Source organism: Nuphar pumila, chromosome 15 (genome assembly GCF_984573655.1).
Source record: "Nuphar pumila chromosome 15, dmNupPumi1.hap1.1, whole genome shotgun sequence".
Lineage (NCBI taxonomy): Eukaryota > Viridiplantae > Streptophyta > Magnoliopsida > Nymphaeales > Nymphaeaceae > Nuphar > Nuphar pumila.
Window position 1 is genome coordinate 20,827,861 of NC_143263.1, and position 27,938 is coordinate 20,855,798.

The following is a 27,938-nucleotide window of genomic DNA, read 5'->3' on the forward strand; positions in this document are numbered from 1 at the left end:
AATGGTTTCACTTTCTCCCATTACTATGGAAAATCGAGATAATCGTCTCTCTCTCTCTCAAACAAAAGAGCAAACGAGGTTGGTCCAAATTTCACGTCGGAATACGAGAAAAAGATCCTCACCAACCACCACCGCCATTACTGACTGGCCCCTCCCGAAAACAATGGAAATGAACCAACCCGACTCCAGAAAATCTACTGTAATATAATCATAAAAAAACCCACCAACGATAAATGCTTTCCAAACGCACGCCTCCCTCGTTCTCCTTCTCCTGAGAAGAAGAAGAAGAAGAAGAAGAGGAAGACCAAGAGCAAATAGAACGACGACTACGAAGAGGAAGAGAAGGAGGGGTGGGATCGTCGCCTGTCTAAGCTCTAGAGAATCCCTTTCCCTACTTCCCCATTTTCCCATTCCCTTCCATGGCGACGAATCTGCCCGCTACCCATCTCGTCTTCACCAAGATACCACCCTCATATCCCTCCCATTCCCCTCCCTCCGCCTTCTTTTCCCCTCTCCGTACCACCACCCAGAGACCCCAACTCGTATTTAGGGTCAACCAATGCCGTAGATTATTCACGGTAGCCTTCGCCGGAAACGGTGGTGGCGTCCGCGATAGTGGTGGTGGTGGCGGACATGGTGGTGGTGGTGGTGGTGGCGGTGATGATGCGAATGAAAAGAACAGGAAGGAGGCGCTGCTCGCCCTGGGCACGTTGGGGAGGACCCTCGAGAGCCTTCCCTCCGATTTGGCTGCGGCGATTGATGACGGGAGGATCCCTGGCGAGATTGTGTACCGGTTCGCCGATATCGAGCGGTCGCCGATTTTCCGCTGGCTGCTTCGGTTTACGGGGTTCAAGGAACGCCTCCTCGCGGATGACCTCTTCCTAGCGAAGGTCGCCATGGAATGTGGCGTTGGGATCTTCACTAAGGTGATGAAAGGGATTCCGATTCTCCTTTGTGGTTTCCTTTACACGTTGGTGAATGATCATTTTGATCCTGCCTTTTGCCTCTGCGTCTCTTTTCCACGTAATATGAAATAGAGGAATCTTGCTTGCTTTTTAGATTAGTGTGCTTTTCCTTTTTTTTTGTGGAATGTAATTGTTCATTTTCATTTGATTTATGGCAGACTTTGATTTTTGTGGTAAGCCATTGGTTCTCGGATTTTTGGTATAGGATTGTTCAAATGCAATTCACACTTTGATTTTTGGGGAATTTTGCCTGTTTTGATCTTTTAAGTTGCCCTGATTATGCTTTTTCTTTTAATGAATTGCTGACACCCATAATGCCCCGGTAGCGTGGTTGGTAGTCTTTTGTTTGTATAGGGTGGTGTGGACCAAATGACTATCTGGTAGTGAGCAAGTTGGTAGCATAGAATCCTGCCGCAGGGGAATGTATCTTTCTCAGGCAATGCTAGAGTGATAGCCCACGAACACAGTTTTCTCTTTTATCCTATTCTATCTTATGGAGAACCCAACAAAAATGTCTGCATTCCACATCCTATGGACATATCTTGATGACATGTCTCATGTAAAATCAGGTGATGTCACTTGTTCTCACCAAAGCTCGGAATTAAGTCACATACACTGCTATGAAGAAATGTGTTTTTTCCAATAGTGCTGATAGGAAAAACTTGAAAAGGTGTTTACGGTGCAAGGCTTGAACTATTGAACCCTAGTGATTATTAGAGGTCTGATAGTTTTGTAGGCCACTTTTCTCTGTCAAATTGAGCTGGTTCTTATCTGATATTGGTCTAGCTTAGAGCATTACCTTCTAGTGCATCATGACGAGTTTGCTTCAAGATGGGTTCTGTGCACCTGTGCACTATGAGCTTTGCCGTATGATTGATGTATAACCTTTTCTAATTGGTTCTCACATGACATGACAAAATGTGTGACCCAAGGTTGCTTTCTGCAGAAAGAACCTGCACTAGTCCTGTTCAGTAAACCCCCAACAGAATCCACAGAACTAGTAACCACAGTAAATGGAGTGGTGGCTTGGCTGGAGGATCCAGACAGGTGACATGTTTTATCACGTAGAAGTTAAGATGATTTCCCATAACATCTCTCCAGCCAAAAGAAACAACTACTGTATCACTTAGTCTTTATGACTAATTTTGCCACTGTAATCTAAGGGGCTGAAGCAACCAATACTTAAAACTAAAGTTAGAAACTTGTAACATCTCCATAAAGGACAATCCTAAAAAAACTTGTAACACCTCCATAAACGAGAATCCTAATTAAAAAAGAAAAGAAAAAAAAAAACAAAGTGACCATGCTATCATACAAGCAAGATCAGATTCCTACCCTGGCTTTCTTGAATGAATACTATCGTTTACTGGTCTTTATGGTTTAAGTATTTACGATGATATCCTTTCTTATATGCAATTTGTAACACATAGGGGTTACTACACTCATGAAGCATTTTTGTTGTAGTTATTATTTCTCAGTTCTTTAAAACATCAAGCAAACATGTCATGGCATCTAAACATTTTGCTTAATTTACGATTAATTTCATGCATTGTATTCACATAGTTCACTCTGTAATTGTGCCTTTATGATATCCTCACAAGCTCTTATATGGAAAACATGGCATTGATGTTCCCACTTAGTTGGGAAGGCTTGTCTTGTATAACTTTATTCATGAATATTTTGCAGACTGCTGCAGAGTATGAACGTCGAAGGGAAAATTTTGTTAAGGAGCTTGATTTCGTGGTAGCAGACGTGGTATGTTTCCTTTCTTCAGGAATGATTTTACTATAATTTCATCCATCATGTGTGTGATATTGATCTTTCACCATTCTTGGTTTAGTGGGGATGCCTCATTTAAAGTTTTTCACCAAATCTCTTGCTGCTTTATAGACAACTTTTTCTCTTTTTCTCTGAAATTCTGGCCTTGGAAGCAGGAGCAGCTTGCTTCTTGCAGATATCTACATTTCAGACTAGATCAGGTAGAAGCATAATAGCGTCATGCTTAACCGCGTCGTGGTAGTGAACATAGTTCAACATTTCAGGGCACAGATTGTCCAAAAAATTCCCTCTTTGTATCTCTCTGAAGGAATCCTACCAAACTGTTTATCATGCTTGCTCTACTTGCACCGTAGTCCTATCCCGTTATGCCTGTATATAATGGGTTTACTGTGTACTAGAGTGTGGCTTTGGAACTTTCTTAACAAGTTAGTGTTGGAAAATTATAGCCTTGAGTAACATGTTAATCAGAAAGCATTTTGCATTTTCCAGATGAGGATCTGTTTTTACTTTGGCAGTAAAGAAAATGGAGATTTGTAATGGCTGGTAGTTGCAAAAGGTCTAAGAAAGAAAATTAGGAAGCTAATGTGTGAAACAGTTTAAAAGGCTCTCCCTGTCTAAAGCGTATGGTTAATTAGGCACATGGCCAAATAAATTGCATAATTGCATTAGAAAGGTAGAATATTCATATATGAAATTACAGATGTGTCTTTAGTAAGGTTGTATTGGATTGTGTGATTCTGTATTCTTTTTTATAATAGCTTCTTAATGATTTCTTCTAGCTATTTGTGTCTCCTCTTGAGCTTTGTGCTAAGCTTTTAAGGGGTGGGGCATATTTCTTGTTTTCTGTTCACAATGAGGCATTTAACCATCTTTTTAAATGGAAATTCTCAAGGTTTTGTAGAATGAACTGTCTAGCTGACACGGAATGCCAAGCATGAGCTTTGCAAAAAATTATCCAAGTTGAGATCATAACATGAGAGAATTTGCTTCGAAAATGAAACCAAAATAATGATAAGCCCCAAAAATGAAGAGGCTATGTCACATGGGTGATGGTGCGGGGATGCGGCACTTCCAAAAAACTCGGGTGTGGGGGTGCGGCAAAAAATATATATATATATATATAAATAAAAAAAAGTATATATATATAAAGTCCAAAAGCTGGACATAAATGACCCTGGGTGCGTTGACTGCCCAGGGTCAGGTTGACCATATCGGGTGCGGGTGTGGGTGCCACACCTAGTTGGAGAATCCCTGTGTCATATAGGGCAAAAAATATTTTCTTGGCAATTTTTTTTCAAGTCTGAAAAATTGGACCAAAATGACCCTGGATGCTTTGACCGCACCTAGGGTGAGGTTGACCGCACCCGGTGCTGCACCCGAACCCGCGTCGCGTCGCGTCGACGGGGGTGCGGCACCCTGCTAGCCGAATCCCTGTGACATAGTGAAGAGGATGGGGTAACTGCTGGTTTACGCCCCTGACATAGCGCTCAGTCATAAAAAAGCTGACAGATCACGTAGAACAAACATTTCTTGAGAGAGCATATGCAATAATTTACTAGAGTTAAAACTATCTCTCTACCCCATGTTCAAATCTCATGCTCAAGAAAAAACAAGGTTATGAAGTGCATTTGTTCAGCTCTTGGTCTATGTCACATAGGTGTGGGTGTGGGTACGGGTGCAGCGATGCGACACTTTAAAGAAAAATGGGTGTAGGAGGGTATATATATATATATATATATATATATATATATATATATATATAGAGAGAGAGAGAGAGAGAGAGAGAGAGAGAGAGAGAGTTTGGGTCTAGATCAAGTGTGGATCTATATTAAGATCCACACTTGATCCAGTCCAGACCCACCTTTTTTAATAAAAAGGTGAGGTACGAAACCCCTTTTCTCTCTCTCTCTCAGTTTGGGTTTAGGTCCATGTTAAAATATGTATATATATATATATACATATACTTATATATATATATACATTCGTATATATATATATATATATAAGTATATATATACATATATGTATATATATACAGTTTTCTTTTTTGTGAAATACCCGATAGGGGTATTCTTGTAAAACCACAATGTATCTTTTCTTTTTTACTTTTTTTCTTTTTTTCTTTTTCTTTTTACTTTTTTTCTTTTTCATTTTTCCCTTTTTTGTAAGACCACAAGGGCCCCACACTTGTAGTCGTTGGGGCCCCAACGATCAGATTTATGACCGTTGGGGCTCCCAACGACTACAAGGGAGCCCCTTGTGGTCCCTTCTTTGAGCCTCCCTCCTCTATAAATAGAGGAGGTATTCTCCTCTTGTAAGCATTGGGTTTTCACCCTTCTCTTCCTTTCTTCAATAAATCCAACTTATGACTTTAAGTCATTTTCTACTTTTGAGAGTTTTGTGTGTGCACTTTTAGTGTTTGTGTTCTTGGCTCTTGAGGTCACTCTTAAAGAGTGCTTTTTACTCCATTGGAGCTTTCGCCTCTTTTCATTACATGGTATCAGAGCTCGGTTGGTGATTGGGCTTCTCTTTATTATCTTGGAACGTGTGCCTCTCAAATTTTAAGAAGAAAGGAAGGATTTGGTGTCGATGGAACGTGATTCTAAAGTGGAGCTTTCTTTTAAGCTAAATGGGTCCAACTATCTCATGTGGGCCTCCGCGATGGAAAATCATCTAAGAGGTAAGAAACTTTGGGGTTTTGTTATGGGAACTACTCCCGAACCCTCTCTTGTTCTCACTAAAATCGAAAATGAGATTGAAAAAGCTTTAGATGGCGATGTGCGCATCAAAGCTATCAATGACCATCAATCCAAAGTTGAGGATTGGGAAAGTAACCATGCCAAAATTTTGGCATGGTTTATGAACAATGTTGACCTTAAAAATTGTGCTAATATTGCCAAATTTAGAAGGGCCAATGAGGCATGTTTTTTCCTTAAGGGTATGTATACCCAAAAGGATCTTGCTCGACAATTTTTTTGTCAAGAAAAAATTCGTTCCACAAAATAAATGGATATGAGTGTCCGGGACTATTTTAGCTCTCTAACCCCTCTTTGGGATGAACTTGCTCTTCTTGAGCCTAAATGGGTGGCTCCGGAAGATATTGAATTAAGAAGGGAACAAATTGAAAAGGAGCACTTCTTTCAATTTCTTCATGGTCTTCGCCCGAAATTTGAACAAGTTAGGGCATCTCTTCTCCATAGAAGCAAAGCCCTACCTATTGAAGATGCCCTCGCCGAAATATGCCAAGAGGAAACTCGACTTGGCTTAAGCATTAAGAATGATGAAGTTTTGGCCGTTACTAGGCCCGGATCAAATGTTAAAGTCTATAGACCTCCTCACTTTAACAAAAAATAGTAATGGGCCTAGAAAGGGAATAATATGCCATTATTGTAATGAACCGGGACACATTAGACCGGTTTGTCCCAAACTTAAAGGAAAAGTAGCCGCGGTTGGAGAAAATTCTTCAAAGAAGGAAGAAGAAAATGCCAAAGAGGGAGATATCAAAGAGACTCTTAATCATATCTCCGAAGTTCTCCAACATCTTCTCAAGACTTCTTCCTCAACATCCGGAGCCGCCATCGCCTATTCTTCATCACCTCCAGGTATGTGGATACTAGACTCCGGTGCTTCTTTTCATATGACATCTCATAAAAACTCTCTTTCAAATGTTTTTTCCGAACCCATATCCTCTTATGTTTCAACGGCCGATGGAACATCATTGAAAATTGAAAGTATTAGAACGCTTGATTTAAAAAATTCTCAAAAATTTTTCGTTCTTAAAGTAAGACTCGTTCCAAAAATTAATTTAAATCTTTTTTCCATTTCTCAAATCACCGATCATGGATGTCAAGTCTCTTTCTCACCTAAAGATTGCACCGTGCAGGATCTCCAGTCAGGGAAGCTGATTGGGCAAGGCCATAGAAGGGGTGATCTCTATTCTATGGACTTTTTGACTCTTCCATCTAAATCATCTTGCAATCTTGTAAAAAACAAAAGTATTGGAATTTGACATGAGAGACTTGGTCATCCAAATTTTGTAAAAATGTCTCTTTTTCCGTTTTGAACAATACTTGTAAAGACAATCACATGACTTGTAAAGATTGCATTTTTGGGAAATCTAAAGCTACTCCATTTCCTCAAAGAAGTTACTTTACCACTCGGCCATTTGAACTTGTTCATTCCGATGTGTGGGGACCTTCCCCTATTTTGTCTAAAGGAGGATTTTCGTATTATGTGGTCTTTATTGCTGACTTCACTCGATTCACGTGGATTTACTTCCTAAGTCGCAAATCCGAAGTTTTCTCCTTCTTTAAAGCATTCCATGCAATGGTTAAAAATCAATTTTTGGGAAATCTATCTATTCTTAGGTCCGATTCGAGAGGCGAATATATGTCCAATGATTTTCAAAGTTATTTAAAAGAAAATGGAATTTGTCATCAACGTTCTTGTCCCAACACTCCGCAACAAAATGGTCTTGCGGAAAAAAAACATAGACACATAATAGAAACTACAAGAACGTTATTAATTTCAAAAAATATCCCAAAATCCTTTTGGGCCGAAGCGGTTCTAACCTCAACGTATCTTATCAATAGAACCCCTTCATCCTCTTTGAAAAATCTTTCTCCATTTGAAAAACTTTACAATATGTCTCCCGATTATAAAAGACTAAGGATTTTTTAATGTAAATGCTTTGTTCTAACTCACAAAAATGACAAACTTTCTCCTAGGGCTATTGAATGTATTTTCTTGGGATATGGCGAAAAACAAAAAGGTTATAGATGTTTTGACATACTAAAAAACAAACTTTATATCTCAAAAGATGTCACATTCCTAGAAGAAGAAAATAGTTTTTCGCACCAACCAAATGAAAATATTGATTATTCTTTTTTATTTGACTTATTGCCTCAAGAAAACATCATAGATGATCATATTGATCCTAGTGAACCCCTTGGTGAAAATCATTTTGAACATCCAAATGATGATCAAAACTTAGAAGAAAATGTTTCAAGACAAATACAAGTCTACTCTAGAAGGAATGAAAGAAATCCTCCTTGTGCCCTTGAAAAATTTTCTCAAAGTGAGTCAATCGAAGAGACCTCTCAAAGAAAATCAAATCGGATTTCCAAAATACCCAATAGATTTGTTTCCTATGATTCTTTTTCTCCTAACTTTCGAGCATGCCTACTTGCTCTTCACTCCTTTCATTAACCATCTCATTACAATTATGCTAAACAATATGCTCATTGGAATGAAGCTATGGAACTAGAACTTAATGCTCTTAAAAGGGCACAAACTTGGGAAATCATTGATCCTCCCAATGGCAAGAAACTCATTGGATGTAGATGGATTTTTAAAGTAAAAACTAAGAGTGATGGTTCATTGGAAAGATATAAGGCTAGGTTGGTAGCCAAAGGATATGCCCAAGAGTATGGGGTAGATTATGATGAAACTTTTGCCCCAGTTGCTCGAATGACTAGTGTTCAAGCTCTTATTGCTGTAGCCTCTGTTAAAAAATGGTCAATCTTTCAACTAGATGTCAAAAATGCCTTTTTGAATGGTAATTTAAATGAAGAAGTTTATATGGAACCGCCTCCAGGTATGAATTTAAATGGAAAAAATTTGAAATTAAAAAAGGCTTTATATGGACTTAAGCAAGCTCCCAAAGCTTGGTATGATAGGTTTAGTAATATATTAATCAATTTAGGATTTTCTTCTTGCTATACTGACACTGCTCTTTTTGTTAAAAGGACAGGTGACTCCATTATTATGCTTCTACTGTATGTTGATGATATGATCATCACTGGGAATGACAAAAAGGGAGTAAATGATGTAAAGTCTATGTTAAAAGAAACTTTTGATATGTCTGATCTTGGATATTTGAGATATTTTTTAGGGATTGAAGTGGCTTATTCCCCGCGAGGATACATCCTATCTCAAATGAAATTAGCTGCAAAAATTTGTACCAAATCAGGAATATCTGATGAAAAGAAAGTTGAGACTCCCGAAGTTATTAATGCGAAACTGAGACTTGGAGATGGTGTTCTTCTTGAGGATCCAACCCCCTACCGTCAATTAATCGGATCTCTCACCTATCTATCCATCACACGTCCAGATATAGCTCATGCGGTTCATGCAGCAAGCCAGTTTCAGCATGCACCTACTTCGGTTCATATGGCGGCCGTAATGAGAATTGTGCGATATTTCAAAAATACTATATCCAAGGGACTCTTCTTATCCTCTTCCTCATCTCTTGACTTAACTGCTTTTACTGATGCTGACTGGGGAGGAAATCCTAATGATCGTATCTCAATAACGGGTCTTTGTATTTTTTTAGGTGAATCCCTCAGTTCGTGGAGATGCAAGAAGCAACAGAAGGTTTCACTGTCATCCACTGAAGCTGAATATCGGGCCATGGCAATGACAACTATGGAAATCGTATGGCTCAGGAGTCTCCTTGGTGACATGGGCGTCCCCATTTCCACTCCCACCAAGCTCTGTTGTGATAACAAAAGTGCGATATACATTGCCAGCAATCACACCTTTCATGAGCGGACCAAGCATATCGAAATGGATTGCCATTATGTTCGAGACGAATATCTCAGAGGGACTATCTCATTACCATATGTTACTTCAGAGTATCAACTAGCTGACTTCTTCACCAAGGCGCTCCCAACTCCACGATTTATGTTTCTTCTTAGCAAACTTTCGGTCTTCTCCCCGTAAAGTTTGAGGGGGCGTGTTAAAATATGTATATATATATACATATACATATACTTATATATATACATATACTTATATATATATATACATTATATAAGTATATATATACATATATGTATATATATACAGTTTCCTTTTTTGTGAAATACCCGATAGGGGTATTTTTGTAAAACCACAATGTATCTTTTCTTTTTTTCTTTTTCTCTTTTTCTTTTTACTTTTTTTCTTTTTCATTTTTCCCTTTTTTGTAAGACCACAAGGGCCCCACACTTGTAGTCGTTGGGGCCCCAACGGTCAGATTTATGACCGTTGGGGCTCCCAACGACTACAAGGGAGCCCCTTGTGGTCCCTTCTTTGAGCCTCCCTCCTCTATAAATAGAGGAGGTATTCTCCTCTTGTAAGCATTGGGTTTTCACCCTTCTCTTCCTTTCTTCAATAAATCCAACTTATGACTTTAAGTCATTTTTTACTTTTGAGAGTTTTGTGTGTGCACTTTTAGTGTTTGTGTTCTTGGCTCTTGAGGTCACTCTTAAAGAGTGTTTTTTACTCCATTGGAGCTTCCGCCTCTTTTCATTACAGTCCAGACCCACCTTTTTTAATAAAAAGGTGGGGTCACGAAACCCCCCTTTTCTCTCTCTCTCTCTCTCTCTCTTTCTCTCTCTCTCGGGTGGGTTTTGATTAAGAGGACATCCTCTCTCTCTTTCTTTCTCTCTGGCAGATTGGATGAACGGGTAGAAAAAGCAGAGGAGGAGGAGGTAGCTGCTCACCAGTATGCTCCTCTCTCTCTCTCTTCTTCCTTCTCCTCCTCTTCCTCTATGTCACAGGGATTCGGCTAACCAGGTGCCGCACCCGCGTTGACGCAACACAGGTGCGGCACCCGGTGCGGTCAACCAGACCCTGGGTGTGGTCAACGCACCCAGGGTCATTTATGTAAAAAAAAGGACATTGAGGGAGGCTCGCCTGAAGAAGAAGAAGAAGAAGAAGAAGAAGAAAGAGAGAGGCGAGAGGGAACTCTCCTGAAAGGGGGCCGGAGGGGGGCTCGCCGGACGTGGAGCTTGCCGGCGTCGGGTGGCCGAAAAACGAACGGAAGAGATGGAGCCTGCAGCGGGGGGAGAAGGCGAGCGAGGAGAGAGAGTGAGCAGCATGGGGGAGGGTTTCACGAATGAAACCCTACCCTGCGTGCTTATTTAAAGCATGTAACATGTTTTATCGGGTTTGGATCCGAATTCGACACGGATCCAAACCCGATTTTTTTTTGCCGCCCCCCCGCACCCATGTTTTTTTAGAGTGCCGCATCCCCGCACCCGCACCCATGTGACATAGCTCTTCCTCTTCCTCTTTTGTTTTCTTCTTCCTTCTCCTCTTTCTTTCTTTCTTTTTTTTTCTTCTTCTTCTTCCACCTCCTCCTCCTTTTTCTTCTTCCTCCCCTTTTCACTGGCATAATAAAAAAATATTGGATCACAATTTTTTTAATGGTCTAAAATGGACTCGGTCAAAGTTGACTGAGTCCATTTTGGACAAATATAACCCTGGGTGCGGGTTGACCGTACCCTAGGTTATATTGACCACATCGGGTGCCGCACCAGCATCGACGCGGCTGGTTTAGCGAGTCCCTGTGACATAGCTCTTGGTTAACTCAATTTGGTCCCTAAAACAATGCTCTAAAAAAACCCTTTTCTCAATTTAATGTACAAATTTATCTCAGTAGTCTTTCTCTTGGTCCAAAACAAACCTCTTTGGTGCACAGGATTGGTGATTATCATAATCTCATTAGCAATGTATTAAATATTATAAGAGCAAATACTGATTCTGGTGACTTAATCTATTTAAATAGACAGTTGGAAGCTTCATTAATTTCATTGTAATTGCCACCAAGAAGGCACTAATAATATTGAGTATTTATAATCCAATAGTCCACGTAGAACTTTTGTTCAATAATTAGAGAAGAATACCAAGTTTTTAAAATAAATATAAATAGGGATGCACACGAGCCGAGCTTGGCACGTTCAAGCTCGGCTCAAGTTCGACCTAAGCTTGAACCACTAGTGTTCAGGCTCGGCTCGGCTCGGCTCGTGTCGAGTATCAAGCCGATCCGGGCTCAGCAGGCAGAGAGAGAGGGGAAGAGAAAGAGAGTCTTCCCCTCTCTCCCCTTAGTCAGGTAGAACGAGAGAGAGAGAGAACACCACGCAGGAGGGGCTCGAGATGGGAGAGAGAGGGAAAAGAGAGTGAGAAAGGGACTCGTGATGGGAGAGAGGGATGGGATGGGAGAGAGAGAAGGGGGAGGGGCTCGAGATGGGAGAGGGAGAAGGGGCGTTTTATCGAGGCAGGTCGGGACGGATCAGGGCAGATCCAAAATACCCACGCGCCTTATCGGGCCTACCGAGCCTTATCGAGCTTGGTAGGCCGATCAGGCTTGGCTCGTTTGCTCGGTCCGAGCCTAAGAGCTTGTACAAGCTTGGATCATTTACGACCCGAGTCGAGCTTAACCGTGCTGAGCCCGAGCCGGCTCAACGCGCTGTGCATCCCTAAATATAAGCCAAAAAAACCAACTTCTAACTTTATGAATGTAAGAAATCAAGTTCCATCCTTGGGGTTGTGATTTCTATTGAAGTCACCACTTCATTTAAACATGAAAGTGTGCATGTTACCATGCCATTGTCGCTATCATCTTCACTATGATGGAGCAGTAACATATTGTTTCTTTCAAGGTTGTAAAAAAGCATATCGTAACTCGTATTGGCCAGGTTCAAAATAAGATACACATTGTATCGTCTATCATATTGTAAACTATGTCACAAAGACACATGGACACAAGGACGCGTGATGCGTGTTCGATTCACAAGTTCAATTTTTTTTGGAAAATAAGACATGAGGACACACAATTTTTTAAATTTGTAATCAATAAAAAACTAATTTTTTGATATTTTAATCAAGGTTGTAAGTATAGTATCATAACCCGTATAAGTCTGGGCCCAAAATAAGATATGCATCGTATCGTATTGTAATAAATCATAAATTTTAAAAAAGTTTAAAAATTTTAAAAATTCTAAAAAAAACAGAAAAATAGCAAAAATACTAAAAAATCATTACACATGAAACAATGACGAAATACGTAAAATGCAACTATAAAATCACATATGAAGCATTTATGACTCTATGAGCTACATAAAACATCATCAATCATCAACTATCTCACAAGAACAATGCAAATTATTAATATCTTGCAATTAAGAATATGCTACAAGATTCATACTTTCATATTACATAAATAAAAAACAAAATAATCAAGTTTATGAAATACTTAACATTTACATGATCAAGTTTTTAAAAGTATATTGTCAATCAATCATCATCATCATTATCTTCTTGTTATTGTTCTTTTCCGCCTTCGACATTTAAATCATCTTCAATGTACGTGAGCTCTTTCCACGTTTATCCACTAAATGTCATCTTCATTCAGAAGGTCTGCTTCTTCTTGAACCCATGCATCTAATACATAAAAAAATTTCAAACTAATGGGATCAATTTTTTCTTTATGCCTCCTTGATGATAGCTTTTCTATTTGCCTAAAAAGATGACATGAAAAATTAAAATTAGTTGGGTTTTGTATGCATAAAAAAATATTAAATAAACACATGAATATAACAAATAAACTTTATAAATTTATATACTTTTGCCTCAGCCGTAAGTTGTAGTGAACGTATACTAGGTCTTCAAGCCCTTTATGGTCCAATTTATTTCTTCGTTTTGTATGTATTTGTTCAAAGACACTGCAATTTCTTTCACATTCACTTGCACTACATGTTTGACTTAGAATGCGAATGACAAAAACTCTCAAGTTTGGACTACCACTTCCGAACTTGGTCCACCACATGTTTGAAAAAAAAACAAAAAAATGAGAAATCAATAACAAAATAACTGATACAATCATACAAAACATCATAACTAAATAACAATATGAAATTAAAATTAAAATAGACAAAAGAAATTACCTGGATGCATCGTCCTACAGTTTCACACTATTGCAAGTCTCTCCATATCATACAATGCATTGTCATAAATTTATATTTTCTTACGAATCTGATCTTGAATGTCATAATCACGTTCAACCTTTTTATGCAATCCAAGGGACCCTTGTTGACTTCCCTGTCCATTTTAAATGTAGTGGAGTATCTAAATGCATGATTTAAATAATATGTTGCAGCATGAAGAAGTTGCCCCGTCTACCTATGATCAATGATGTTCTATATAGGCACGTATAAATTTTTTTCTATTCAAATTATCTCTAATGACCTTTTTTGCCTTATCCATTGCCTCATAGAGAAAACCTATAGCTGGTCTGTTTTCATTGTCAACTAATTGAAGCACCTTCACCAAAGGTATAGTTATTTTCAATAATTTAACCCATGAATCCCAGAATTCACTTCTAAATACAATATCTACACTTTTTCTTGGCTTTTTTTTTTGTGAATGGGGATATGCATTCTACTCATCTGATGAAAATATTTTTTTAGTGCACTTTTGTTCTTTACTAGACTTTGCATTGTCAAAAAGTTCATAGTAAATCTAGTAACTGTACTACGAATCAACTCAGCCACATTAGTATACTTTCTCATTAGGCTCAAAAGAGTCAAAACCCATGCATGATTATAAATAAATTTAGTAATTTTTTGGCAACATTCAACTGTATGTTGTATTTCATCCATACTGTCGATTTCTTTAAGGATGAGGTCTATGCAATGAGAAGCACATAGGGTCCAAAATAATGACTTATAATTTTTTGCCAATTCTTTACTTGCTGCCCTATAAGTTGATGCATTATCAGTAATGAATTGAACAATGTTTTGAGGTTGAACCTCTTCCACGACCTGATAAAAAACCCTGAGCAACACATCTGCTGTCTTGGGCATTTTAAACAGATAAATTGACTTTAAAAACATAGTTCTTTTGGGAAAATAGAAAAAAAATTAATCAAGGTCCTTGACTTTCCGTCTCTGCTCATCTGCCATGATGCTGCACCCAATTTCTCTTTATGACTGCCTTATATCATCATAACATGCCTTTACTTCATTCATATTAGTATTTAATTTTTTTTCTCTTAAAGCATGATATGAAGGCATTTTATACCCATGCCTAATACTAGTTATGGCATCTTTCATAGCCTGAAATTGAAAAGAATTTGCCGCATTGAAAGGAATGCAAGCATCATAGATCCATCTTCCAACGGGCGCAAATCAGGTCATGCTGAACATGAGCGTTTTTGCTCATGCGGACATCGTGGCCGTCTGTTTGCATTTTGGATGAATGCCACGTGGTTTTGTTGACTTTTGAGCTTTTTAAAATGCAAATCAGATGGCCACGATGTCAGTATGAGCAAAAACGCTCATGTTCAGCATGACCTGATTCACTTCCTCTTCCAACTGCGATATTTGCCTGCTCGACTAAATGCTAAGGACTCATAGCGGTACGAATGTCGGGTTGCGCCCTAGGGGCAGTCTTGTTAAATTGTACATATATATAATATTAGACCAAGTCAACCTTTGTTAGCTTGATCCAACAGCTAGATCTCTAACCGTTGGACTAGGTCCAATGGCTAGAAATCTAGCCGTTGGAGTGGTCCTCTCTCTCCTTTCTTTGCCTTCTCTATCTCTTTCTTTTAGCTCACTTCCTCCCTCTTGTGTATATAAATAGGGGTCCTTTCCCCTTGTAAAGCTATGCTTCTTGCATATTGTGCTTTCAATAAAAATATTGTTTTTATATTCTTTATGTATACCCTTAGTGGCATTTGTGCTTTTCGTGTTTGAAGGTGTCTTGCCCAAGGTTACCGGAAGCGCCTAGCTAAAAGGGGAAGCGCGCTTCCCCGAAGCGTGCTTCGGAAGCGCGGAACGTCGCTCTTCCGAAGCGTGGGGGGGGAAGCGTCCCCCTTTTTTGGAAAGCGCACTTCCCTTTAATGGGGGACGCGTTTCCCTTTAATGGGGGACACACTTCCCTTTAATGGGAAGCGCGCTTCCCATCACGCTTCCCCCACGCTTCCCCTGTTTTTTTCAATTTTTTTGTATTTTTTATTTTTTATTTTTATTTTTTTTCGCTTCCCCCTCGCTTCCGAGATGCTTCTTAGGTCGCTTCCGAGACACTTCCTAGGTCGCTTCCGAGACACTTCCCGAATTGCTCCTAAGTGGTCCCACGCTTCCCCGCTTCCTAAAATTTTGAAAGTGCCTCGCTTCCCGCTTCCCGCTTCCCGTATCGCTTCCCGCTCCCGCTTCCTCAACTGGCAACCATGGTCTTGCCTCTTCTTACATGGTATCAGAGCATGACTCTTTTTTGTGATTCTTATTGAAGTGTTCTTACGAGAATCATTGGTGGAGTGTTCGTGAGATCGTGGTGGAGCAAGTGCTTGCGGATTGTGATCCTGCATCTTTGAAGTTTTCAAGTGCTCGTGTGACACATTGGTGGAGTGCTCGAATTCTTCTCTCTTCTTCTATCTTTCTCTCTTTACCTCTAGTTTTTGTAAAATGGATAATAATGAAAATGTCACCGTTAAGCCCATAAAACTCAATGATTTCAATTATGTAACATGGGTTTCTATTATGAAGTACCTTATTTGGGGAAAAGGGTTGTGGGGACTAGTAGATGAATCCGATCTGGAACCTAAACTAGTTCTCACCACGGTAAAAGGTGAGAAAAATGTACTTCTAACAAAAAATGACCAAAGCTATAACTGAATGGAGGATGGGACATGCCAATATCATATCTTGGCTTATTAGTGGCGTAAATGTTAAAAGGTGCTCTAGCCTTGCCAAATTTGAACATGCTAACAAGGCTTTTGCGATTATCTTTAAGAGAATATATTCTCTTAAGGATATTTCACATGTATGCAATGTGCAAGATAGAATTCAGAACATGACTCAAGGGGATAAAAGTATTAGAAAATATTATAATGATCTATCCGAATTTGGGAAAGAATTAGCTCTTCTTGAGCCAAAATGACATTGTCCTAAAGATATAGAACTCTGCCAAAGACAAATGGATGTGGAGCATTTTTATTAATTTATCAATGGCCTAAGATCGGAATTTGAATCTACCAAATCAATTTTTCTCCATAGAGAAAAAGTTTCCTCCATTGAAGATACTATATAAGAATTGAGTATGAAAGAAAATAGATTGAAAAAGCATGTTACTAAAAGTGAGGATGACTCGGTCTTGGTCGTCTCTACACCGGGAAATTGCATACGTGTATATAAACCACCTCATTATAAAAGACAAGGCAATGACTACGATAAAAGGAAAACTATTTGCCACCATTGTCTTGAATCGGGGCACATTAGGCCTCAATGCCCTAAACCGAGAGGGGCATATGATAAGAAGGTTGCTTCTGTCGGCTCTCTACAAGAATAATATTTCCACTTCGCAAGATTCATCCATTTGAGGCATGTCTTTTGCTCAATTAGTGGAAGCTCTTTAACCAGTTCTCAATCAAGTGTCTTCTTCAACTGGAGCTCTTGTTTCATCTTATTCCAACCCTGGTAAATTTCCTTGGTTTCTTGATTCCGATGCATCTTTTCACATGACCCCAAACAATGATATTTTATCTGAAGATCATAACAACTCAAGTGTGCCAAATGTTTTTACGGTCGATGATGCATCTTTTCAAATTGAAGGAATAGGGAATTTTAAAAAAGATATTTCAAACTCATTTTTTTTTTTATTCCAAAGGTTCGCCACATCCCTAAACTAAACTTAAACCTTTTATTCTTCTCTCAAATATTTGATTATGGTTGTAATATTTCTCTTCAAATAAATCTTTGGTGCAAGATCGTCAGTCAGAGAAGCTGATTGGGCAAGGCCATAGAGAAGGTGTCTACTATATAGATTTTTTGGAGATACCCAAAGATGTTTTTTGTTGTAATGTCAAAAAATTAGATTTAAATATATGGCATAAAAGATTAGGACATCCAAATTTATCTAAAATCCAATATTTTTCAAATTTGGAACAATTTTGTAATCTTAGCGATTTCTCTTGTGAATATTGTATTCTTGGGAAAATGAAGAGATTACTATTTAATAATAGAACTTTTGTTTCATCTAGACTGCTTGAGCTTGTACATTCGGATATTTGGGGTCCAACACCTGTTTTATCTAAAGGTTGATATGCATATTGTGTCATATTTGTGGATGACTTTACGAGACATACTTAAAATAAATTTAAAAATCATCTTAATCTACATGATATCACACATCAAAGATCTTGTCCTCATATATCACAAAAAAATGACTTAGCTGAAAGAAAACATAAGCACATCATTGAAACTTCAAGGACATAACTTTTTTTGGGCAGAAGTTGTCTTAACCTATGTTTATCTTATAAACAGAATGCCATGCTTTTCTTTACAAAATATTTCTCTTATTGAAAAACTTGTTAAACTCTCTCTTGACTATGCCAGATTATGAGTCTTTAGTTGTAGATGCTTTGTATTAACCAACAAAAATCACATTTTCTCCTCGAGCTATTTCGTGTGCTTTTTGTGGTTATGCTGATAACCAAAAAGGATATCGGTGTTATGATCCTAAGAATGAAAATTTGTATATTTCTAGAAATGTAACCTTTTTGGATTTTTTTTTTTGATAAAGAGCAAGCTAAGAAGGTAACTGAGTACTTGTTCTTATTTGGTTTTGTTTCCAACCAAGATGATGATTGTGATTGTGAATATGATTTTTAAAATATTATTGAATCAAGAGATAGTGAGCCTCTTGATGAAGAATCTCATGATGATCAAATTTGTATACAATATTCTAGACGGGGACATAAAAAACCACCATGTTCACTTGAATTTTTTTTCAACTTGAGTGAAGAGCCCTAATAAATTCTTATATACAACCATCATCTTATGCTCAGGCTAAAGATCAGTCCGAATGGGTTAAAGCCATGATGATAGAACTAGATGCATTAGAAAAAGCTCATACTTGTTCAATTCAAGATCTTTCACAAAGAAATAAACCCATAGGTTGAAGATGGGTATATAAGACAAAAACCAAGAGTGATGAACCCTTCACCCTAGAGAGATACAAAATTAGGCTAGTCGCCAAAGGGTATTCGCAATAATATGATATAGATTATGAAGAAACCTTTGCACCTATTGCCCGCATGACCACCATTAGAACTCTCATTGCAGTTGTTTTAATTAAAAATTGATCCATATATCAAATGAATGTTAAAAATGCATTTTTAAATGCCAATCTTATAGAATAAGTATACATGGAGGCACTTCCTAGGTATGAGAATACCTCAAGGGAAAGCTCTTCGTCTACAAAAGGCATTGTATGGCCTAAATCAAACTCCCTTGGTATGATAAATTTAGCAATATTATGCTTGATATTGGCTTTATTGGTTCATTTTCATAGGGTATGACAAAGTTTTTATGCTGGCTGTCACAGGCCTACTGCAACCCTCCTCCTTTATCCGGGCTTGGGACCGACAGTGTATAACTAAACAGTTTTACTATATGGTATGGAATGTTGGGCTGCCAAGAGACATCATATTCAAAAAATGAGTGTAGCTGAGATGCGGATGCTTAGATGGATGTGTGGAAATACAATAAAAGATAAGATTCGGAACGAGGAGATACGTAAGAAGGTAGGTGTTGCACCCATTGAAAATAAGATGCGAGAGAATCGTTTACGGTGGTTTGGTCATATTCGGCGAAGGCCTAATGATGCTCCAGTTAGAAGGTTGGAGAAATGGGAAAATATATTAGTTAAAAGAGGCCGGGGTAGGCCTAGGAAGACTTGGATGGAGATGATAGGAAAGGATATGAATGCTTTGAACCTCACCGAGGACATGGCATTGGATAGAAATGATTGGAGGAAAAGGATTCATGTGGAAGACCCAAAATGAATTTCTTTTTTGGTTCATATCGCTGACCCCAATTGTTTTGGGATGAAGGCGTAGTTGTTGTTGTATGCTTGATATTGGCTTTAGACCCTGCTTGATTGCTACAATTTTGTTTTTTAAGAATTCTGATGTTGGCATTGTCATCATGATATGATAATCACTGGAGGAGATAAACAGGGAGTTCATCTTACTTCGCTATATGTAAAGAGTTTCTCGACATTTACCCCTCCTAGAACATTTACCGTGATAAATTGCTAATCCTATTGGAAGACTTTTCATCTAGTGAGGTATAACTAGTGTTGCTTTAGGAAAAATAAGTTCATGAAGTATGTCAAGGTAAAGGGTTTCCTCCAGTGCATAGACTATATAACTTTGGCTAAAGCTGCTAAACAAGCCTGAGTAACAACTGATCAATTGTTGATTCCTCAAGTTGTCACACCACAGCAATTTAAGATTTAGCATAACATATCCACATATATGGATAGAATATAAGAGCAATTGAAAGGAAGTAAATGGAATTGAAATAAGTATGTAGCTTTCTAAGTGTTGGAAAAATGTTCGGGACCGTGTTAATTTTTTTTTGCCCGTCTAAAAAATATCTAAACCTTGTCTTAGGTACCTAGCCGAGTTACCCAAGCTTTTACTAAAAAATAACTCAATCTTTTGTATTTTACCCTGTATCTAGTATAATTGTTCTTTTAATATGGTGACTTTTGAGTTGATTATTATCGTTCTGCGGCTTTTGAGAACTTCTTAAACAGTAAATCTGGTCCCTTCTTTGTTCTTTTCATGGTCTGGTTCCATAATGTCCTAATTTACTTTGTTTCACAGGTGATGGCAATTATTGCAGATTTCATGCTTGTATGGTTACCAGCACCAACTGTTTCTCTGAAGCCACCTCTGGCAATCAGTGCTGGACGTATCACAAAGTTCTTCCATAGCTGTCCTGATAATGCTTTTCAGGTGAGTGGATACCTGGGAGCTTGTAATACTTGACATTATATGTTATCTTGCTTCATGCCTAGATATGACAATATATTTCTGATTGGTGAAATTTTTGCAAAAGGTTGCTTTAGCTGGAACTTCATACTCATTTTTTCAGAGAGTGGGAGCAATACTGGTAAAACTATTTCTCAAGTTTTGGAAGTAGCGTTCCATAATTTTCTATTGGCATTTGCTTTTCCATTTTCGTAATTTTATTCTGCTTCTAACGAATTATATTGTTCAATTTTACAGCGTAATGGAACAAAACTGTTTGCTGTTGGGACCACTGCATCGTTGGTATGCACATTTTCTTGTTGTTCTATGACAAACCAGTAGCTAATCAACCAAACTTTATAAATCATCTTAGTTCCTCTTTAGGGCATGTAATTTCAATGATTGGTGGATGTTTGTAAAGTAGAAAAACTCACATAATGCTGATGCTTGAACAGTGAAATATGTGCACCAAGCAGAGATGTGATAATCAGTAATATATGTTACTGAATTGATAAGTTGATGTGCTCTGATTGCCTGACTAGAATGCATCTTTCATTAAATTAGATTTTGAACCCCATAAGATGTGCATCTGTCTTTTTTCTGATAAATTTAAATGCCTCTTTCATGTCAAGATTAGCCCAATCAAATTTCACAAGCTTGCAAGAGATTTTCCTGTTTTCCTGTTAGCTTTTGCTTTTCTTATGTATTTTTAATCTCACCACGATCCTGAGTCGACTTTGCATGTAAAGTTTTCTATTTAATAAACATTATAATATTACTAATAGTGAACTTAATTTCTCAATAAATGTTAGTCTATTTTGAGGCCTAGTTTTCAATTTCAAAGGCCTCTTTCAGACTGAATGTTGAATCATACTGGTGCCACAGTTGGGTCAAAATCAGTTCAACTTCACTTTGAGTTTGTAGGATAAAGGTGCCGTGTGTTCAACATGTTGATGCCTATTAGGCCAAATTGGGTTTAGCTGAGGACTAGCGATAATATTGGATTAGTGGATCATGCCCCATTTTATTGCTCATGCCAGAATGCAATTTTTCATAAGTTAGATTTGATTATAAGCTGGTCTCCCTGAACATATCAGGCTGGATGTTTTATGTTGGATATTTATCATCCGTCCTGTTCTACTTGTGATTTACTGTTGTTTTAACATGAAAATGCAACTGCCTGTGTCTTGTGAAAACTAAATTCCAGGATATGTGCAACACATGCTGTCAAATGTGAATGATATCGCATACCCAATAGTATATCACCTACAGTCTTTGTCAAATTCTCTTTGCTTTGCATATTACTGGCTTTTGTGATATTATGCCCAATCTTTGGCCATGACTTCTCAAAATATTCAATAATGCACATTTACTCCATTTCAAGAAGAATGTGTATCACTGTTATTATTTCTTTCAGACTTTGGACCCATTAGCCATAGCCTCTATGGTTAGCCCAAAATGTGGAATACCGAATAAATTGAAGGCTTGATGTTGCATTGGATAAACATTATGCATTGCATGGAATTTAGCTTTCCTCTTTCTTATTTGTATCTTATGTAGATTTGTCTGTGATGCACTGGTGTATGTAATGAAATACAAAAATGTCACTTATGGACATGAACAATCACAATGACCACTTATGGGTCAATTATATAAGCACAAATCCAAACAAATAAGCCACTTAAGGGCACACAACAAACATAAAAATATAGGATTTGTATTCCAGAAATGGCAAAAGCATATTTTGAGGAGCGGTTTCAACCCTTATATATATAGGAGGGAGAGCCATATAACTGTTGGGGTCTTTGGGGAGATCCCAACGGTTCTATGGCTTTTTACCAAAAAGCCCATGGCCTATTTGATATTTACAATTAAAGTAAAGATATAAGAACAAAAATAAAGGGAAACTACTCCTATTACATAGACATGTACAATGACCAAAATACCCCTATTACATTGACACTCTCCTTTAAACTTATGGTGTGATCACCGAAAGTTTGCCTGATAAAAAATGAAATATAGGAGAAGGAAGTGCTTTAGTGAAGAAGTCCGCAAGCTAATATTCGGACATAACATGTGGTAGCAAAATGGTCTTCGAAAATTTTTCTCTGACATAATGGCAGTCCATCTTGATGTGCTTAGTGTGTTCATGGAATGTATGATTTCCAACAATGCATATGACACTTTTATTGTCACAACATAATCTCGATGACTGTGATGGTACTCCCATGTCTTCTAGTAAGCTCCTCAACCAGACAATCTCTGATGTTGTGGTGGCCATAGCCCGATACTCAACTTCTGTGGACGATAGTGATACCTTTTGTTGTTTTTTACATTTTCAGGATACCAGTGAGTCTCCTATAAAAACACAGAAGCCAGTGGTGGAACATCAATCATTAGGATCTCCGTCCTAGTCAGTTTCCGAATATGCAATTAATTCAAGAGGGGAGTTGGATGATAATAATAATCCTTGATTAGCAGAGTTTCTTAAATATCTAATAATACACATAACAACACTCATATGAACTGAGGCATGAGAGTGTTAAAATTGACTAACAATGTGTATTGCATAGGATACGTCTAGTTTGGTTATAGTCAAATATGTTAAGACACCAATCATTTGTCGATATGGAGTGAGCTTGTCTAATGGAGTTCCATCATCAATTTTCATCTTTGAGTTGATAACTTCGGGTGTATCCACTCTCTTTTCGTCAGTGAGTCTAGACCTGTCAATAATCTCAATAGTAAATTTAGATTTAGTTAACAAATATCCTCGGGGAGAATAGGCTACTTCGATTTTCAAGAAAAAATTGAGAAAATCTAAACCAATCATTTCAAAATTCTGTTTGAGTACATGCTTAATATGATTCTTCTTGTTTGTTTCCTCCTGTTATGATCATGTCATCAACATAAAGGAGCAAAATTACAATACTTGCAGCAAATTTCTTAACAAATAAAGCAATGTCAGTATAGCATGAAAAATATCTAAGTTTAGTCATAACATAACTAAAGCGATCATACCAGGCGTTCGATGCTTGTTTGAGACCATATAAGGCCTTTTTAAGATGAAGAACCTTTTCATTCGGAATATCATACCCAGGTGGTGGATCCATATATACTTCTTTTAATTCTTTATCAAGGAAGGCATTTTTGACATCCATTTGCTAAATGAGGCATTTTTGACATCCATTTGATAAATGAGCAATTTCCTAATAGCAGACACATCTATAAGCTATGTCACACAGACTCTTTTAACAGGGCACCGCACCCGCTTCGCACCCGCACCCAGGAGGGTGTGACACTTGGACATAGCTTTCTTTGTGTTAGGTGAAGTCAACCACACTAAGGTCCATTTCTATCCAAAAGTGAATTTAATTAACCCTAATCAAGTCCATTTTTATCTATATTATATATATAAATACATAAATGCACACAAATACACATAGTGTTAACTTAAAATTGTTAAAAATTATATATATATATCCTCCCCGCACCTAAGTTTTTTTAAAGTGTCGAATCCGCACCCGTACCCACACCTGCACCCGCACTGCACCTATGTGACATGTCTATAAGTGTTGTAATAGTAGTCATTCGAGTGATGGGGGCAAGGGTCTTATCATAATCTATCACATATTCATGTGCATATCCTTTGACTACTGGTCTGGCTTTATGTCTTTTCAATATTCCATCGCTCTTAGTTTTAACTTTGAAGACCCATCTACATTCTATTGATTTATTCCCAGATGGTAAGTCAATTCTCTAGTTTTAGATTTTTCTAATGCTCTTATTTCTTAACACATGGCATTTTGCCATTCTGGATAGTTTTTAGCTTTATTGTATGAGACTGGTTCAAAGTTGAAGAAACTTTTTGCTAGACAGACTCTGTATTGAGGGGGCAAAGGACTCATCTTCGACAAATGTATCAGGTTCTTTATGTTGTCTTTCAGAGTGCCTAATATTTCTAGTTTCTTGGGCTTTTAGGTTGAAATATTTTTCAAAGGCATTAGGATGATAGCTCTCTTGTCTGCTTTTATATTAAATAATTTGAGAATGATCATGATGTCCACCACACTGAGTATGTATTTGATTATCATCAATTTGATTTCTTTCTGATATCAATTCACTATCATTCTTAGAATCCAATTGTAAGAATATCTATTCACCATCTCTCTTAGGCATGTTATTATAAAAAAAACTTTCCTTTTCTAAAAAGGTAACATTTCTTGAAACATATAATTTATTATGTTTAAGATCATAGCATTGAAATCCCTTTTGACTCTCACCATACACAAGAAACACACAGGGGATGGCTCTTGGAGATAATTTGTCATTTTTGTTTGTTAATACAAAACACTTACATCCAAAGGTTCTTAGTCTAAAATAATTAGGGAAAATTTCAAAAAGTCTTTCATATAGAGTTACATTTTAAAGTTTTGACGATGGAAGTTGATTTATAAAATATACTGCAGTAAGAGCTGCATCATCCCAAAAATGTTTTGGAACACCTTTGGAGATGAGTAAAGTCCTCGTAGTTTCTACGATATGCCTATGTTTTCATTCGGCTAATCCATTTTGTTGGGGTGTGTTTGCACAAGACCTTTGGTGTAAGATTCCATTGGATTCTAAATAATTTTTGAAATCGTTTGACATGTATTCTCTCTTTGAATCAGAACGAAAATGGATATGTTTGTTTTGAACAAATTTGTAACTAATTTGTAAATTTTTTTGAAGTTTTCAAATGCTTCATTTTTGTGCTTAAGAAAGTAAATCCATGTATAACGAGAATAGTCATCCATAAAAATAACATAATATACATATCCACCTTTAGATTTTATTGGATCCGGGCCCCAAACATCATAATGTATTAATTCAAGTGGTTTGGAAGCAAAAAAGGTACTCTCTTGATAAGGAATGAATTTCTTGCAAGTATACAATTTAGCAATACTAGAATGTCCTAGTCTTTGATGCCACAAAATCAAATCCAATTTTTGTACATTGAGACAAAATGTTTTTTTTTAATAATTAACCGATCCATGTAGTAGAGATCTCTTTCTCTATGATTTTCCTCAATCTGCTTTTTTGACTGAAGATCCTGTATTAAGCATTGGTCAGATGTGAAGGAAACACTACAACCTTGATCGGTGATTTGAGAAACCAAAATTAAGTTTAAATTAAGTTTTGAAATAATTCTTATTTTTGAAATATAAAAATTTGAAGATTTTTCAAAATTTTCAATTCCTTTAACATCAAGAGAGATTCAATTCGCAGTAAAAACATTCTTCCTACTTGAATCAATACTATGATCGGTAAGCATGAAACTATTATAAGTCATGTGAAATGAAACACTAGAATCCAAGAGCCAAGGAGTTGTGGTGATGAAGCGGAGATGGCGACACTAATTGTGGAGGAACTTTTGAGAAGAGGTTACAAGGCTTCCATCAATTGAGATAATGACATATTCCTTATGGATTTATTTGAACTTTCTTTGTCAACTTGGGAAGCAGCAACCAAAGTGATTTTATTTTCTTCTTTAGCTTTAAATTCTGAACAATATGGTTTGATATGTCCTGGTTATCCACAATTGTAACAAATAAGTTTCTTCTTTCCATCTCCTTTTCCTTCATAAGACCGAGGTTTTCCAAAATTGTTATTTTTGTAGAAATGTGGAGGCTTATATGTATGAGAATTAACACCCGGTCTTGAAACAACTAGAACATTATCTTTGGACTCCTTTGATTCGGTTTGAGATTTTAAAATCGTTTCTTTCATGCAAACTTGAGCCAAAACTTCATGAATAGGTGGAAGTCCTTCTTGCTTTCTATAGAGTATGTTACTCCTCATTTGTTCAAATTCAGGTCATAGACCCCTCATAAATTGAAAAAATTGTTTATTCACAATTTGTTTCTTTCTTTGTTGGGCATCTTTTGGTTTTCCCAAATATGTTCCATTTTTTCCACTTGATCTCACAACTTGTTGAGAGTCCCATAATACTCTCTTACATTCTTTTCTTCTTGTTTGCAAGTGTGAATTTTGTCTTGCAACTCTCATCTATATGCGACATCACTTTGAGTATAAGTTTGTTTAACGAAGAGCCAAGCTTCATCGGCTCTTTCAAATTCTAATATGGTCGCACATGTGTCCTCACTCATACTTCTCATAAATAAGGAATGATGTTTTCATGTCCGATCTCCTATTCTTTCATAGATTTCTTATAATTTAAGAGTCTTTTCTTTCTCTTCTCCTTTAAGGACCTCTTCTTTAATAGTTTCATCCTTTTCGCTAAGAGACTTTGTGAGAATAGGTTGTGGTTCCATCGAGGAATCAACAACATATTCCCACAAGCCTTTTTCGATTAAGATTCTTTTGATGGCGGTGACCCCATAAGTTATAGTTATTTTCATCAAACTTAATAGGGACCACCATCACCACTTCCTTGTCAGCTATCTTAAGCGAGGAGAGAAACAAAAAATAAAAGGATATAGAACCAAGAAGAGTAGAAGGTACTTGGTTTGGCAATGCTCCAGAAATTTGTTATGACGAACTCTTCTACTTCTTAAAAATCAGCCTCACGAGCATCAATCTTCAAGTAAAGCTATGGGCATGCTTCCCGATGCTCTATCCGATCTTCTCAATCTCCCACGAGTCTCTTGAATGCTTCAATAACATCAAAAGAGCACCAAGGCTTCGATACCATGTAATGAAATACAAAAATGTCATTTATGGACATACACAATCACAAGGACCACTTATGGGTCAATTACATAAGCACAAATCCACACAAATAAGTCACTTAAGGGCATACAACAAACATAAAAATATAGGATTTGTATTCCAGAAATGCTCTAAGCAAAAACATATTTTGAGGAGGGGTTTCAACCCCTATATATACAAGAGGGAGAGCCATATAGCTGTTGGGGTCTCCCCAACGGCTAGAAATGTAGCCGTTGGGGAGATCCCAACGGTTCTATGGCTTTTTACCAAAAGGCCCATGGCCTATTTGATATTTACAATTAAAGTAAAAATAAAAGAACAAAAATAAAAGAAAACTACTCCTATTACATAGACATATATAATGACCAAAATACCCCTATTACATTAACAGTGTAGTCTCTGATTGGTTCACCCTGTACTGTTACCACTAATACCAGTTATACTGTTATTACCCAACCTCTTCTAAGAAAAATGTATAGAACTCAAGCTTATCTTGTTCAAATATCCATCCTCATTTTTTCTTCCTCAATTTGTGCACTTTACTGGCACTTCCTAAAAGAATATAGTGGTAATAGCTTTAGAGATGCTACTGTGTATCTCATAAAAGCCTAATCTTTTGTTTGTTTCTCAATTTAAATTTTACAAAGAGTACTAAAAGCACTTCTTGGGAAAAAAATTACTGCTCTTATTTTTAGCAAAAGAAAGCATTTATTCTAGGTAGAGAGTGGTGCTTACTTCTCACATGCATAACCAACCCAAATCAGATATTGTTGCCTAAGGTATGTGACTTGATAAAATAATGAGGCCTCATGCTTGTGCCTCATGAAGTAGACTTTAATGACAGTAATGTTAATCCTTGTGAATGTCCATGATGTTGGTCACATCTTAACCTTCAT

At 37.3% G+C, this 27,938-nt stretch overlaps 1 protein-coding gene across 1 annotated transcript in view; it reads left to right on the forward strand.

The window, feature by feature from the left end:
* The first annotated feature begins 231 nt into the window (after window positions 1–231).
* LOC149814752 (protein RETICULATA-RELATED 4, chloroplastic-like) overlaps window positions 232–27,938 on the forward strand; it is a 32,109-nt gene continuing 4,402 nt past the window's right edge. Inside the window, exons 1-5 of the mRNA XM_089989992.1 lie at window positions 232–926; window positions 2,652–2,720; window positions 20,185–20,316; window positions 20,420–20,473; window positions 20,590–20,634. Coding sequence (XP_089846118.1) covers window positions 420–926; window positions 2,652–2,720; window positions 20,185–20,316; window positions 20,420–20,473; window positions 20,590–20,634 — 807 coding nt within the window. The 5' untranslated portion in view covers window positions 232–419. The remainder of the gene's footprint in view (window positions 927–2,651; window positions 2,721–20,184; window positions 20,317–20,419; window positions 20,474–20,589; window positions 20,635–27,938) is intronic.